This window comes from Epinephelus moara, chromosome 15 (genome assembly GCF_006386435.1).
Source record: "Epinephelus moara isolate mb chromosome 15, YSFRI_EMoa_1.0, whole genome shotgun sequence".
Taxonomy (NCBI): Eukaryota; Metazoa; Chordata; class Actinopteri; order Perciformes; family Serranidae; genus Epinephelus; species Epinephelus moara.
Genome location: NC_065520.1, coordinates 10375524 through 10393482, shown reverse-complemented (window position 1 = coordinate 10393482; position 17959 = coordinate 10375524). Strand labels below are relative to the sequence as shown.

General features: G+C 39.8%; 1 protein-coding gene across 1 annotated transcript in view; it reads left to right on the top strand.

Moving 5' to 3' along the window:
• Positions 1-17959, top strand: part of LOC126401682 (gamma-aminobutyric acid receptor subunit gamma-3-like) — a 131504-nt gene that overhangs the window by 85054 nt on the left and 28491 nt on the right. The window contains exon 7 of the mRNA XM_050063076.1: positions 10774-10911. Coding sequence (XP_049919033.1) covers positions 10774-10911 — 138 coding nt within the window. The remainder of the gene's footprint in view (positions 1-10773; positions 10912-17959) is intronic.

Sequence of the window (17959 nt, the reverse complement as noted above, 5' to 3'; positions counted from 1 at the left end):
GGATGAAATAAAAAGCATGAATAATTATTTCCATCTCAGCTTGAGACACAATAGGTTTTACACAATATTTCTCAAAACAGGAATGAATCAAACACTTCCCACGCGAGTCAGTGTCCTTAGTTTCTGACAGAGGGTTTAACAGATGAAGAGATGGAACCAAGGACAAGAGCTGCAGGGGTGTTAACAAGGGTCTGTGTCTTATTAGCATTAGCTGTAGAAAATGAGTATCCGTCAAGTTGTAATAGCATTTAGGTAGGTTAATTTTCTATGATAACAAATCTACATTTTTCTTACCTTTATAAAATCAACTGTATACCCCAAATTGGCAGTGTGTCCTGGTCCCTCCCACTAGACAACCACATATGCAAACACTTCATACAGTAAACTTGTGTTTCCTTTATGTTGATTTATTTAATCTTATTTAATCGTAGAGTTGCCTGCAGCTCATTCACTCAGCCATCGGGCAGCAGCCTAGGAGATAGAGCTTTGGTCGCAAGCTTTAGCGGCTCCAATTCAACCAGCACTGGGTGTCACAGCGAGCTGGTTGCCAGTGGCAGCACCAGGTTTAACCTGTGTAACAGCAGCAACAGAAAGTTTGCTAAGGTGGCGGGGAGTCGGGGCTGTCCGGTTGTGCTGACTGGATTCAGGTTGCTGTGGCCTTGGACTGGTGGTCCATCTCCGGAGCTGCTGCCAGCTTTTCTCATGGTGAGATGGTTGTTAGCAGCAGAAAGTGATTCGTAGGACACACTGTGATTTGAGACGCTAGCTAAGGTTAGCCACAGAAACATGATCATGAGGCTGCGGCTCAGTTTAGCAGAAGGCTAAATGATGAGCAACATTTTCTCTCCATCTCTGAATCACTTCGCTGATATGAACGTGTTTTATTTTGTTTATTGTCAGACTCTTTTAGACTCTGTTTTTAAAGTCTGTCTTCCTTTTTTCGGGTTGCTTTGCAGCGTAGGCAGTTGTTGCCAATGCTGGAGTCGCAACTTTCTCTGCAGGATTCTCCACCATTCAATCGGGCTTTCACCAAAGGGAAGGGCATCTCCATTAGTAGAACAGCCTAAAAGAACATTGTCTCCCTGAAATGATCTGTGATTGGCCAGAGTCTCTCGTCACAAGCTAGGTTTTCGAAAGCCTGAAAACAGAACCAATAGGAGGTGCAGAAGTCTAGTTTTGTCTCAGATCACTCGAATTACAATATGCTCCAAGTTTATTATGGGTTTTTCGTCCAATGACGGCAAAAATAAATCTGCCTGCCGCAGCTTTAATGTGTTGAAAAACAATTGTATTAACTATGTCTATGTTCTTGTTAGGGGTGTAACGGTACACAAAAATCACGGTTCGGTACGTACCTCGGTACACAAGTCACGGTTCGTTTTTTTTCGGTACAGTAATGAAAAAAATAGACAACTATTAAATATCTTTTACTTATTGGTAACCTTATTAAAACATACCACCACAGCAGTTAACTCTTTTTACACAATTTTTGAATGAAACAAATATATATAAAATCCTGCTTTTTCACATTGTTTGAATGAAAATAGAAATATAAAAGTGAAAAATAAAATCCTGCTGTTTTTTTAACACATTTTTTGAATGAAAAATATAAATATACATTTCTGCTTTAACAGTTTTACTCAATTAAAATAAAAAGTATAGTGCAGCTGGTCAGCTTTAAAGCCTGCTCAGATTCAGTTTTACTAGGAACTTACTTAGCTTTCCCACTTTGTTAAAGTGCAGTAAACAAAACATGCTTATATCTAAAGTGCAGCTTAAACAATTTTACTCAACTCCAATGGCGTTGGTTATTTCTTTAGCGCGATGGTCAGGGAAACGCTCTTTCTTTTTAAACGACGACGATATCGTAGTTTGCACCAGATTGCTTTTTCTAGTCGTGCCGGTTAACGTTCAAACTCGGGTGGTGTCGCTTTAGATGCATGTTAGCATGCATGTAGCATGTTAGACGTGTTTCCAAGTACATACCCGACCGCTATTCTGCAGTGTCGGCACACTGCTTTTGTCTTGTCAACTTGTTTATTTCCATCTTCGTATTTTACCCTGAAACCAAAGTGTTCCCAAACGGAGGACTTAAGGTTTGCGGGTGGGTCTTCAGGTTCGTCAGGCTCACTTGCCATGTTGTCAAAATGCGAGAATGTGCTGCACAAAGAGAAAGCGGAGATTTACGGTCGGACTCGGTCCGTCACTCAATTATGTCCGTCGGGGAACTAGATATTTTAAATGGTTCGGCTCGCAAAAACGGAATTAAAATAAAACAAAATAAAATAATATCCTGCGCCCAATAATTCGGTACAGGGTCATGCTGAACCAAAAGTCGTGTACCGAACGGTTCGACACAGATACATGTACTGTTACGGCCCTAGTTCTTGTGCATTTTAGTGGTTCAGAGCCAGAAACTATGGCATGATGACCACATTAGCACCACCACTGACTTGATGCTGGCGTGAAATTAGAGCCTTCAAAGCATTTATCGTCCCATTAACCAGTGCCTTTATTAAGTTGCCCATCACCTAAAAAGCACCAAAATCCCATTTAGTCTTGTATGATGGGTCATTGTGTTGGACCAGACATGTTCCACACTGCTGGAGATGATTTAATTTAGGTAATAATCATTACCTGATGCGCCTACAGATGGCAGTATTTGTCACAGGCCATTATTGAACCTCCTCTCAGCATTGATAATCAATTGACTATTTATGTTCACAGTGTGATGAGGCCGGATGTCACAGTACTGTAGGTACTGAAAGAACTATTGACCGCAAATGGGCTTCCATTATGTCTCTGCTCTCAGTGAAAGGATTTCCTGTAATAACCCTTTTTTCCCAGACTGTGTGAATGGACATTTTTTTCAGTCTCTGGCTGCAACGGATGAGCAGCTAAGGTCTTCAATAACACTGAATTAAAACCTTGAAGTTTCATATTTGCTGAAGCTGAAGACTGCCATGTTGATAGTTAATTACCCTAACGTATTTTAATAAAAAACTACTGCATCATTTCACGGTGTATGTTTTAGATTTAGACTCTCAGCAAAAGTGATGATAGTAGTCATTAGTAATGAATACAAATGTAAGCTCCGATAGCAGCAAATATCTGCGTTAACACTAAATCCCCTCCGCTTAAAACTGTGCTTTATTCAGGATTTTCCGATCAGAGCAGGATAATTAAGGAACAGCGTAAATCATATTTGGGGACGTTCCTAAAAGCAAGTTCAAAGTGGCCAGTTTTCCCGAGTTTAAGAGGTTTAATTACCTCTCAGAGTGGAACGGAGGCTTCTAGATGAAAATAACTAAAACTTGTATAACTTCTGGTTTGAAACGTCCCGATCTTTTCACTCTGTATCTTTGGACTTGTTATTTTTGGAGACAGCAGCACAGACATCTATATCAGCACATATGAGTCAACTCTTGCTCTCCAGATTCTCATCCAACTCTGACAAGCTGAAGAAACAATTTCCGTCAATGTATCACAACATGACATGACCTTGCTTTTTAAAAAGCACTTCAGTAAGTGTTTGGACAGGTCATCTCAGTCTGTTTTGCATAAACATGTCGCCAGCCCGCAAATGACACGTCCTGTGGCAGACAGATATGAAGGAGACGAGGTGATTTCATCGGGGTGACACCTGATAATGAAGCGACACACAAAAAGCCCTCACTTTTTTCTCCACCGTCCGAACACATAATCTTTTCTTACACTGCTATCAACCAGCCTAATGCACATACCTGTTGTCTCTTCATCAATCTGTTCATTTATTGAGATACAACACTGTAAATATGATGAATGCCTTTAAGACCTCACTAATCTCTCTCATTAATTCCAAATATTGTCTGATAGCAGATGTATCCCCGACACCTTGAAAACATGCTTTGAATTTATGGCTTTTAAGCTCTGTGGTTTTAGTCTATTCATTGTATAATAAAAAAAGAAAACTTCTCTGACGTCTGGAGAGCTCAGTGTGAAAGCCGTGAAAAGCCTTAACTATGATTACAAGGACCCATGCAGTCATCCACACCACAGGCAGCAATCACTTCCTAAAGAACACCCTCTGTGGCATGACATTAGTAGGGTATTTACATTTTTACTGCACATACCATTACATATGAGTAATAGTTATTTGTGTCACAAAATGCTGGTTGTGATTGAGGGCTTGATGGTAGTTTGCTGTGTGAAAGAAGTGGCAAAACATGTGACATTTTCAGTACATTTCTTTTTAGGGATGCACCGAAATGAAAATTTGTTTAAATTAAACGCTTGGCCGAATACCGAGTACCGAATACCGTTGTTTAGTATTTCATTAGTTTTTGCAGATGAACCCCCTCCACATTAGTGTTGTCATGGTACCAAAATTGGGACCCATGGTATGATACCAGTGAAAGTATCACGGTTCTGAGTAGTATCAGGATACCACAGCAAAAATGGGGCAGATGTGCCTTTTGTCATTTATAAAAAGATAAATCACTTTTCTATAATACATCAATGATATTTCAATGGAATAAATTACTTATTGACTTATTCATACTTCAAAAACAGCATCAATAAGTGATTAACATAGCGGGAATCGAAATAGAATAAATAAATACAATAAAAATCAACCAAAAATCAACCAGCCACCCTCCTCCCCTGACAAGTAAAGAACAGTCCCTTAAGTGCGGCAAGGTTTGTGGAGCGTTACCTGCCACAAAGAGAGAAATGTGAACGGCTCGTTTCTCCTCTGACACGTCACATACCTGTGTGCCACCAAGGCTCGGTTGTCCAGGTACTTTTGGGCAGTCATGACACGAAGAAGAGGAAAACAAACCACTGCAGTGGCATTTTGAGTGCCAGGTGGCCAGCGTGCGCCGTTATTGGACGGCGCATGGACACTCACCCTCTTGCGATTGGACTTTGAACTTATCCCACAGTAGTGGTACCTGAGGTACCGTAATACTACGTTAATACTCCAACATTATGGTATCATATGTACGGTGGTGTTTTAGTACCGCGGTCTACCATTGGTACCAGTATACCCTGCAACACTACTCTAGATAGTTCAGTATTACATTCTTTGCAAACCGCTTTTCTTCTATCACTCTCCAACACTTTGAAATATTGCCACACTGTCGACATTTTACTCCGTTTGCGTTATCAAAACGCACCTCTATTATTCGGCCTTGCTTTTCACCTATTTCTTTTTGCTGTTTGTCAATCATGTGACAGCGACAGGAAGCCTTTAATTTGTCAGAGCAGTAATCTCACAAACTCCATGTTATAGCACGGCTTTGTTCACTGGATGGATATGGATTACAGACTCAGAGTCTACAGTCAACACATCAAAGGCCCTGTTTATTCCTGGTATTAAGGTGCATCTTGAGTGATCTGATCACAAGTGGGCTGCGCTAAGCAACCAAGAAGGCACATTATGATCCAATCACTCAAACCACTCGCCGAGATGGTGTTGTACATATTTGGCCACATATGTTTTGTAGTGCAAACACCAGTGCTTCTTGATGTATCCCCGACAGGACTACATCATCAGTGCCGGACCTGGTGGTTGTTTTGGTGACAGTGTGCTAATGCTATATAAGTTGTCCATTTTAGGACGACTTGGACAAAGTGTTGCATGACCATCCATCATTGTGCCTTATGAAAGGAGATGTGCTGAATTCTGCTAACAGTGATATCTCCAGCACAACTGCTAACGTGACTAGCAAGCATGCTAGTGAGCAGCTAGAGAGAATGTAGGTGTAATAACCTTCCAGCCTAAGTGGCGTAGGCAGTGACGAAATATGAACAGAAGTGGTCAGCTGTAGATGCATGTTAGACACAGGTGTCTTGGCTGTTCACTTGTGTTTGGATCACTGAGACACATGATAATACCAGGTGTAAACAGGCGCTAAGTGTAGTGTGTGTTAGCATGCTAACTTCTCCTTGGCTTTACCACGAACTACAGCTAAGGCTGATGGGAATGTCATTAGTTTTGCAGGTATATATTTATTCTCTAGAATGATGTTCATGTGTAAATAGTAATGTAATGTCACAAATGTACAAATTATAATGTGATGTAATCTAGCAAATATCATGACAATCCATCTGATAGGTTTTGAGACGTTTCACTCAAGGACAACCACAAATAGGAAAAGTCAGGGGATTACCAAAGTCTATAGAGTCCTGTCTTTACTGTGGTTGAAAGTCTTAAAATACAAGCAACGTACAGTAGATTAATAAAGACTTATTTAAGACCTATTGCACATGGTATGTGGGCTAAAACCATTCAGATATAAAAAGAAAATTTTTTAGCAGACCTAATATTACTATTTTTTACTATCTTAATTTAAACTCTGCGTGGCTCAGTTAAACCAGTAGCAAAGGGAACAGTTTCCAGCACAACATGCACAATTAACCCCGTCTCAGTGCTGTTGAAACAGGTGAGTCATACATTTAAAGATGTAATCAGCAGTTCTCAGTCTCTCCTGCTCAACAAAGTCCTCCATCATAACTGCCACAGAGCTTGTTACGTTATTTGAAACCCCTCCGCAGGGGTTCTTGAATGGTCAATCATCTGCAGTTGTCACTCTGATTTTGTGTTTTTCACAACTTTTCATTTTGAAAACCTCATCTAAAACTGGACCTGTGATAAACTGTTGGGTGTCGGTGTACAGAACAAGGGACAGAATCCTGAATGCTCACAGTTTAAACATATCCCCAAAGCAGCTGACGCTGGAAAAAAAACTGTTACTGACCTTTCATTCAGGTACGGCTATCGAAAAGAGTTGCTGCTCCACAGTAGGTGGAAAAATTGTGCCTAGACTCGGCTGTTTTCTTCCCCCCCCCTGATATGATAAGTTATCTTTACCAAGCACACTGTAGTGTATTTCAGACAATGAAAGGAGCTGTCAGTTTGAAGTTCTCTTACAACCATATGCATACATACTCTAATTAGATAAGCACTGTTTCCACCTTAAAGACAATAAAATGAGCTTTAGAGAGTTTGGAAAATCACAAAACTTTTCAAATCAGAATGATTTGGATGAGGTAAACTGTAGTCTGGGAAGCCCTGAAATGCAACCCCTTTAATATATACAAACATATACATATATTTTTATACTACCCTAGCTATATCCCCATCTTTCCATAATGTGGGACGACCATAACACTTGCAGGAGCGGTCAAATTACATGGAAATCAGTGCTAACAGATAGACTAACAAGCCTGAGTGCAAGCTAATTAGCCGGAGAGTGTTTCTGATGCCAATATGTACACCAGTACCAATAAGTATCGGATATGTTTCCAATGCTGCTGGATCCTGTATCAGCAAGTATGCTAGTCTAAGCATCGATCCGATACCACATAATTACTAAGAAACTTAAAATAAATGAGCAGTTTTTCTCAGAAATCAGTTCCTCTCTGCCACCTACACAAGTTGCACTGTGCAGCCGCTGGTTTTTCTACTGTTTTAGAGTGGCAGTGGCATAGATTTCCAGTAACAGGTTAACTTTAGCCATTAGCAAAATGTTGGCAGTATTGGTGGTATTTTACACTGAGAAGTCCCACCTGTGAAAAGGAAACACATACAGTATGTTTTCATGCAATAGTATTGGATCGGTACTTGGTTTTGACAGATTCGTAGTGTTAGAAATTGGAATTGGTATCACATGACATTTTTGTGTTTATTACAAGTTGACATAATGATTATTTTTGTTATGACAGAGACATCCTCTGGTAATGTAATGTCATGTCTAGGTATCATAATAAGGACATCCCAGACAAATTTAATGTCAACTTGTCATGACAAAGACAACTTCTGGTAATGTCACATTAATTAATGTCAAATTGTCATAATCAAGACAACCCAAACAATGTCAACTTGTCATTACAAAACCGAATGACACTTAATGACAGCAGTCATAAACGTTTATGACATGTACATAATGTTCATGACAGGTTCATGACCGTGTCATGTCATAGTTATGACAGTGTCATGTCACCCTTATGTAGATACCTTTAAGTAAAGTGTTACCAATACCTCTTATCTCTACTCACATGATATGTTTTCACTGGCAGATAACCTCTCATAAAGCTGGACTTGTTTACAGCAATATGGCAGCAGTGGACATCCCTCGTCTTATTTGCTTGCAGGATAGACGGGAAGAATATTAGAGCCAAAGCAACAGAAGAGTGTAGTTTATATCATTGTGGAAGAACATGTTGCTTCAGGGGGCTTTTAAAGTCATGAAATATGACTAACATTTCATAGCTATGAAGATACACTGGTAACATAATGGTAATACTGTTTGCACTAAAGATAATTGTACAAACACACCAAGAGAAATATGATGGCAATAATGTTTGCCATCTATATTAGTTTGTGAAAAAACACCTCTTGCATGATGGTGATTGGTCTTCTTGGTTATAGACTGCTATCCTCTAAATGAGACTATTTACATAATTAGTCTGGTTTCCACTACAGGGCACAACGAGGCTGGCTCATTATTGCTGTCACTCATTTTTCGATGTAAAATTGCTTCAACTTGTCAAATGAGCCCAGCTTCTTTTTTTACACTGTTATTAATATATTAGCTTTCATAGAAATTATTGCATGCTGTTTTTGCGGCTGTGTTAAACTGCCTCACCCAGCGAGGCTCTGCATGTGAAAATCTGATGATCTCACACTACAGAAATGACCTTTTCATATTAAAAAAGTCGAGCCATTTTGTTTTTCCTTAAAGCAGCTTTGCCTTTCCCCTCCTACGATCTCACTACCTTGCATTAGAGGCTGCTCAATTTTTCCATTAAAATATAATTAGATTCAAGAGCATCCTTGAGACCAGTTGACTTCAAACAGGTGAAATTATTCCACGGAAATTAAGATTTTAAGACCAGATTAAATTACATGGGAGAGTGGATATTTGTTCACCGTGGGTGCACTACAGCAGATCCCATGCAAACAAGTTCACAGTAATTGCTCAGTTGGTCTGCAGTCCGCTGAACTGCCAATAAAAAAACACACTGTATAAAATTGTATAAATCAGGGTTATACATAGACTGTTAATAGTAATGAATGTAGCCACCCTGACGTCACCCATTGGTTTTGAAGCCTTGACTCGCTCTTGGAGCCAGCCCCAAGTGGCCATTAGAGGAACTGCAGTTTTTGTTTTTAGACCCAGACCTTGCCACTGACATAGTGGCCAAACCTTGTAGCTGTAATTTCTGGGTCTGTGATGCCATTGGGCCCAAAAAGACTTTTTTAAAGTTGTTTTTAAAAAAAATGATAGAAAGAATCGCACATACAAATATCAGAGGAGGACTGGACAGAGATATGTGAGACACAGGCAACTACTGCAAACTCAAGGTCCCTCAGGGAGTTTGATTGGCAAAACCTTGTGCGATTCTTTATCACCTCCAGACAAATAGCACTGTGAACAGGCCCACAGAGACAGGGCTTTTGTTGGATACAATGTGAACCTCACTGGCCAATCATTATCATGTTTTCTGGGCCCAAAAATACCACCATATTGGCAAGAGATTGCAGCTGAGATTCTCAAGATTATTGGGATGGATTTAGTCTATTTATTTGTCTTGTTATACTTGGAAAAATACCTGAAACCGCCCCAAACAAAGATAAGTATTTATTAAAGATACTTTTGGCAAGTAGCAGGAAAGCCATAACTCACAAATGGTTGCAAGTTGATCCCCCAACATTTGCCCAATGGCTGGGGATTATAAACGAAATATACTGTATGGAAAGACTTACTTTTATTTTAAGACTTTAGATGGAAAAATGTACAAAATAGTGGGAGAAATGGATTGTGTACCAACGCCATTGAAAAAGTGTGACACCATTATTAAATTACACCATTATTCTTATTTAGTTCTGATTCAGAAAGGTTGTGGACTTGACCTGTCATGGTTAAGACACACCCAATAGCTTTATTATTTAATGAATTTATCAAAAAGTAGAAAGCGTACCAGTACTTGAGCAGCATTCCTGCCTTTTTGGAAACCAGGAAGTGAGACAGGTGTCATTGGAATATAGCTAGCTCCTTTTATGCCTGATTAAATCATGGTTTTGTAGAAATCTGACAGAGTTGACAATAAGCCAAGGCACATATTTAAATGGCCAACATTTTCACACACACACACACACACACACACACACACAATTTTTTTTAAAACAAAGATGATAATAGCAGTACATTTTACACTGATGTTATTTGTATGTACTGTTAGTGTTAGATTTTGAAGGCTTTTAAATTGTTTGACGTTCTGAATTCTTTTCTGGGACAAAGCTGTTTTCTTGTTCAGGGCAAGTTTAAAAGATAAATGAAAGCAGATCAAAATATTTTATACTCTTTCACTATCTGGATTTGATCAGTTTGGTCCAATAATATTTAATGACATTCAAGTCTAGAAGAGCTGCATTATTAAACCATTTTATTCCTGTTCAGGTTAGAGGAGGGCGACACCAGACGTCAGCCACTTGGACGGCAAAGTCTCTAGTGCGCCTGCTCTATTGACCCAATGATAGTGAAGATCTGGGTCATTTTACACCCAGGAAGTCAAACTATTTGGCCTCATGTACCACTGAGCAACTTTCATAGGAAACAACAGGGCTCTGCCTCCAACGCTGTATCCAGTTCTCTTTATACAACATGGGTGTGAATCACGCACACAATAAAAGCCCTGCATTGCTGCATTAATCTTTCCTGTGTTCTTCCCCTTCAATTTTTATCTCTTTCCTTTACACTTCTAACCCACTCTCTGTGTGGTTTCCAGATGGCTACCCACGAGATGAGATTGTGTACAAGTGGAACCGCAACTCAGTGGAGACTTCAGACCAAAAATACTGGAGGCTTTACCAGTTTGATTTCATGGGGCTCCGAAACACCACAGATGTGCTCAAGACGACAGCAGGTACGAAAGACGTCAACAAAAGGTTGAGAAAAGGTCAATAACACTGGCACTGGAGTCACAAAACAGTTTTATTTCATTGCATTATAACTGATGATGATTTAAAACTTTATTAATCCATGCTAGGAAGCTCTTTGTTCACGTCAACCCTACTTTTCATGGAGATCAAAGGTCAGTTTCAGCTGTAGAGTAGCAGCTGGAACTGGATTGCTGTTCAGCTGCCTTCAAAATAAACCTCTGGAGCCGTTTGACTACCTCGGTGCCCCGAGGTGTGCACAGGTTAACATTAGCACCGTGCCCATAAATGTAATCATATAACTACAAGCTCAAAGCTCATAAGTATTCCCCTCGGGTGTAAGGGCAAATAGGTTTCTCCACTGACATTAATCACCAAGATTAAAGATTAAAAAGGAAGTTTAATTATTCACTCCTTTTCCTTCTCTCTTCCAAAGCTTTCAGTGCACTTATTAGGCCTTGTTTTCTTTCATGATTTAATTTAAGTTTGTTTGGGAGGCAGAGAGAAATATTGTTGCTCCAACAGGTGCCCGTAATTATATCCGCAACTGGCATGGGATGGACAACTTCCTAATCCATTTTTAATGCTTCCACGTGGCAGATTTATAAGTCAAGCATTATAAATGAGAGAGATAGAGAAAGAGTGTGATGCAGAGATTGTTAACCCCTCTTAACCTTGTTTATGAGTTGCATATATTGCTCCTAGTTTGTGCCATATGGTCTTTTGTCTCCGGTGCTCGCGTCTGCATAATGTGACCTAATTTAGCTTTCTAAGAGCTGAACCTCTGTTCATGAATATTCGAGGAACAGGAGTACTCGGTGTGATTAGGAGAGAGATAACAAGAAGTGGCATCAAATTATTAAGGAGCTCAGTGGAAATTAGTTGTACAGCTTCATTTTGCAAAAGCGTGGTAGAGTTTGTGGCGGTACTCAAACATGACATAGCTAAATCAAATGTATCCTTTTTAACTGAAGACGTTAACAAATGTCTGTTTAAGTATATCGCCCATTGGGAACGCTCATCAAGCATCCTGTTTGTATCTGATGAGAAACTCTTTCTTTGTGTTTCTGATCACACAAAAAGAAGGTGACTGATGAGCATCCCGAGACACATTGATGGCCTTATAAATTATATGTTTTCCCGGACTCCCGCTGCATCGTCAAAACACAGCCAAACTAATTTTCTGCTGAGATGCTCCAAAGCAACGGCAAACCTACACATCTACCTCATGCTGTTCAAGAAAATTAGCCGTTTTCTCATTTATTACCTCGTTTCTTTTTCCTGTTTCACTTGCCGGAGCTCCTTCTCCACACGCATGATGATTAGATCCCCGGCTAAAAATACCTATCATTAATTTACATCATGACAAACTTCGAAAGTGCTGCGTTTCTCTTCCTCTCCCTTGCCCCCCCCCCTCTCTCTCTCTGTCTCCTAACTCTCCAGCTTTATCCTTCATCCCTCATAAACACATGAGGTATGGGGCTGTTTTAATGAGGACAGAGTGGACAGATCCCCGGCCACAGCGCCACTGGGGACCTCCGCCGCAAATCCACCATCGTTATCAATTCAGCAGCGTCCTCTTCAAAAGGCCCCAATGCGGAATCCCAAACACTTCAGTGCTTTGTTCTACTATCCCATGGCAAATTCCCCAAAAGATCCCATTATGCCCTTTCCTGCGGTTACATTGCTGAAATGCTGATGTTCTTCCTTTTTCTTTCTTTACATGTCCACCGTGGAAATTCTTCAAATGCCTTTAGTAAAGAATCTTTTGTGAAACTGCTGAGAATCCTGCGCCATGATCTCTGATTGCGTCATGGATCACAATACTGATATTCCATTTGATATTTCTTTTCTGCTTGATGTGATTGATCCGTCCTGCATCCTTTGACTGTGCTCACTAGTCTGATCACAAAGAAAATCACAGGTGGATGAGACATGTCCAAGGATATAGACATTTAAAAAGAAAGGTGACCAATCATAGTTGAGTAACTGGAGCATGGCACAGCAGGCTTGTCTGGCTTTGGATTTCTTTGTATGTTGAAGTAGTGCGCATGGGGCTGCGGTTAGACAAACAATCAGCATTTATAGAGTTTGAAGGGCCACGTCCTTTTTTTTCCTTTTTTTTTAAGCCTTTTCCAAAAACAACCAAAAACAGGCATAGTGGGCTGACTAACGCATCAACAGTTCTGGGATGCTATCAGAGTTATATTAGTGTCTTGTTTAGCTGTAATAGCAAGAGTTTGTGAACAGGAAGTGTGTGCCATACTGTTCCCTGCATTCTGAAAACGGAGGCTAACAAAAACTGAGATCAAACGGTAAAACTAAGCGGCGCTTAATTAATTATTTGCATATTTCTCACCTTATAACAGATAAAATCTTCAGAATTTACATGTGGGGCATTTACTGACATATTTTATGTCATAGAACAAAACCTAAACATCTCTTAAGCTTGTGTTAACCACAGACCCTGTGTCAGGCATCTAGCGAAATACCAATTTAAAAAAAAAAGACCCACTGACTTTGAGACGAGGGAACCGCAAGTGCAAAAATGTGAATCATTTCAGGGTTTTAGGACTCATTACTGTACCACTCTGTTTCCTCAGAGTGTAACAGATCAAAAACCATACAGTGATGAATTAGGTTACAGTAATTATACATACAAAATTCTGGAGACATTACCAAAGTTAGTGTAGGAAAATAAATGCACTCATACATGTTGTTTTCTTGGCATCACTGCCGTCATGTGTCAGTGTAGTAAAGACTGAGGCAGTCACAATAACAACATCTCAGCTCAGTTGTCTCGAGCTCATTAATGAAAACAGTTTTCGGAAGAATTTCCCTCGCAGCTTCCAAACAGACAGTAGCCCCGACCGTATGGCATGACAGAGTCTGTCGACGAGTGTAGAGCAGGCAACTCGGGCTAATAAGTATTCTGCAGGAGTGTGTAAACAGAGGGGTTGTTACTGTCCTAACAGAATGTAAACAGAGGGGTTGTTTGCTACGACGCACAGTTGGAGCACAGAAGTCACCACACTGCTCGTGTATGCACACGGCTATAGTTAGTCCATCTGGGAACGAACGTTTTTGCAGCCTCAATATAATTATTAATGCAAGCTAAACAGTATTATCCTGCAACATATGCAAGAACAACTTATCTTCTGGCACTGAACTGTCAAGTTAGACGTTGTGTGAACCGTCTGTCTTGGTCTGCTTCTACAACTGTGCAGTGTTGTACTGAGAGGGAGGAAAAGGAGAATAATTCAAGCTGCAATGAATTGTTTTATTTACCCCAGTATCCTATTCATTTATTTCTTTATTTATTATCTAACCAGCATTATGTCCTCTAATCCTCACCCTTTTTGGATTGCCTTAAAAGAACACACACTCCATCTCAAACATAAATGGGAACACAACATAAAACTAGACAGTTTTATTTTGGTGAAACGGCAAAATACTCCAATTTTATGTTGTGCCGACTGTGTTGTGATTAAGAATTCCTTTGTTGTAACATTAACCAGGTAATTTGCAGTCGTCTTTGTGATGTACAGTCAACTAATTCTTTTTAGTACAAGATCTGATTACATGCATCCTTCCTTAATGGGCTGTAAAATTCCCTTTCTTAATAGCAATTTTGTATCGGCAACCATGGGATTTACAGAATCGACTCTATATGAATAAAAGGTAATTAAATACGCCTTACTTATTAATCTTCATTTTCCACTTAAACACATTTTCATTCCCCAATTTGCTTTACAAAACAAGCCCATCTACATGTTGTTGCCACTGGACAAAAACATGAAAAGAACCTCTAAAAATATGCAAATTTTAGTGCAGATTTTGTGATCATCATCAACACAAAGACTGTTGATTAGCACCTTCACTTGCACACAAGTGTCTGTTAACATTCTCATCCAGGTTTTGATCATGTTCAAGAGCTGTACTGAGGTGCTGTTATCATTAGTGTTAGGTTTCCACTCGTGCCTTCATTATACACACTTATAACAGACCTGCAGTTACACTAGACAACTTTTAGCTCAGTATTAAGATAACATAATGTGCCTCACAGCTTTCCTTGGTGCCTTACTGTCATACAGAGACAGAGCACAATCATGTCCCACCCATACTGGAGGGGAAACAATTCATCACTCGCCAGTCTGTCTTACATGAAGGTGCCTTTTTGTGACTTCCTCTAAAAGCTGATATGTGGTAGAATGCACTACCAACAAGGTAAAGAACCCAAAACTACACTATGCGCGCTTCAAATTTTGTTTTCTAATTTGTCCAGACTATAGAGGTTAAAGGTAACAAAGCTATGTCGGAGATATGGGATAGCATCACTTAACCAAGGAAAACCAGAAATACGACACTTGAGCACAGCAACAGAGTGATAAGAGCTACCTAAAATAACAAAAACAATCTTTGAGGAAAATGTATTTGATGCACATTGTTTGTTGGCCAATGACCTGTACTGCAGCCAGCCACCAGGGGGCTGTCAAGATGTTTTGGCTTCACTTTTAGGGAGCTGTTATGTCGTCCATCTTACATACGGTATATGGGTTAAATTATTATCTTACATGGTGATTCACTCAAATAATTGTATATTAAAATCATTCACTTTTGGCCTTGAAGTGGAAACATTTCTCCTAGATGAGCACAATATTGAGGTTGTCAATTTAATTCCTTTCTGGTAGACATGCTGAAATCTAATGTTTTCAGCTAGCTAAAGGCATGTTGTCAGTGTTTCAGCCTGTGGTTGCATCTTGTGATTGCTGTCCCCTCCAGTGAGCGAGGTTTTCAGAGTATGAAGTGTCGTGCTCTGTCTCTATAGTCAGTGGTGGGATGTAACTGAGTACATTAACTTAACTCCAGTGCTGAAGGGAAGTCCAATTTTGATGTACTGGTGTATTTTCATTGTATGATACTTAATACTTCTACTCCACGACAGTTTAGATGCCAGTATTGTACTTTTTACTTCACTACATTTATTTGACAACATTAGTTACTTGTCACATTGTAGAGTGAGCTTATCAATACAAAGTATAAATTAAGTCATTGATTATGTTGTATTATTAAGGATCAAGCTACCCGGCTGTGTATAAAGCATAGACTGTATAAATAATAGACGTAGCTACTGTGCCCTCACCCATTGGTTCAGTTTTGAAGCCTCTAGGTCGGCATTCAACCTGTCGCCATCTTGTTTTTTTGGAGCCAGAAGTGATCATAATCGGTTGAGAGGCTGGAAATGGGGATTAGTGAGAGGTGGATTTGACTGAGAAGCCAAGGACAACTTTGGGTCTTGATAAAACGTAAAAGGGCGAGTTATATAAAAATGTACCTCCATACAATTGTCATGAATGAATACATCAGCTATAGAAACCAGAATCATTTTATGTACCAGGCTGTAAACTTGTTTATTTCTGCTATGAAGTTGGACATTTTAATGGGTGTCTTCGGGGATTGATCTGTTTTGGAACCAGCTTCATGTGGCTATTCAATGAAGTGCAGTATTTGGCACATGGTGTAAGGTAGTTGAAATAAGCTCCACCTTCATGAGCTGCAACATTAGTGATGTTACATTAGTGATGTTTGCACATCAGTGTCTCACTAATCATAATCCAGTGCTAATAAATACTTTTACTTGTGGTACTTTAACTTAAGTAAGATTTTTGCATGACTTGAACAGTATTTTTACACAGTGATATTGCTTTCTGAGTACTCCTTTTATCCCTGTTTGTAGTATTTGAGAAAAGTGTGGACCTTTTGTGTAAGTAACGTTTGGACATTATTTAGATAGACTCTCTTGAACTTGAACCAACAGCATCACTGTTTATTCATCCACTGGTTCATCTACAAAACGTCTCTGAAACCCAAATTGGGGCCCTTTTGTTACTGTTGTCATTCCTGGAACATACAGCAAGGTTTATAGTCGAGCACTGCTGTCAAAAACTGCCTGGATTAGTCCCAGTCTGGATCCTGTAGATCCACTTTGAAAATCATTATTTCTCATTATACCCTTTGTTTAACTAATGCTAGATGATGAGTGACTGAACTGCTAGCAAAATAAGCAGTAACCAGCAGTTCCAATTAACAACATGACAGTGAATGTCAGCTCCCATTAGAGTGTGTAATGCAAATTACCTGCAGATACTTCTCAGCGTCAGGTGTTTAGCGCGGTGTGAGTTTGACTAACACAGAACGGCTGCATTAGACGTTAGTGTGACGGATTGTAGAAGTAAAAAGGGTGTTTGACATTAATTAAAACTACCTGAACATTTATGTAAACAATGTGCTAGAAACAGCTGTGGACATCACCAAAAAACAAAAGCTGAGGTAGTGTGCAGATAACTGTTACATGCTCGTATTTGCAAGCGATAAACACTTCTCTCCAACAGGGTCACCATGCCACGGTGCTCCTTTCATTGCACCTGGCGATTAAAATGATTATTCCAATTCTATGTTGAGCCCGAGCGTGATGTGAGATTCAGCTGCGGGGCCGAGGACAAAAGGTCTTCTTCTACAGATGTTTTATTCAATCCGACATCCTTTTCATGGAAGTGCCTGAGTGGCAGCAGATTATCAAACGGCATTCTTCAGTCATATTTAAAGTAATGCTCTTCTGATGCGTAGAACTTTGTCAAGGTTACAGAACAATGGCTTTTGTTCAGCAAGTGTTGTAGCTCAGTGTCTCCCTGCTGCTGTCAATTAGTGCTCACAATAACAAGCATCCTACTGCAGTCGGACCAGTAAAAAGGCAGCAGAATAAACTCTGTCACTCTCCTCGTTTTTCTTCCCCTCACACTGACTGCCGCATTGTGCAGTTGCTCAAGTTGGAGAGAAGATTGTTCCTCTGTTTTCTGGGCTCTATTAAGGTTTTTGTCTCCTCTTTTTTTTTCTTTTCCTGCCCTCTGCTCTCTGTAAATCTTTTCCACCTATTTTTTCTAGCTTTCCTGTCTCCGTCTGTCCTCTGTCGGTCTCACTCTCCATTTGATCCAAATTATCTCACTTAAAGCAATTATAGACCTCATTCCATACTAT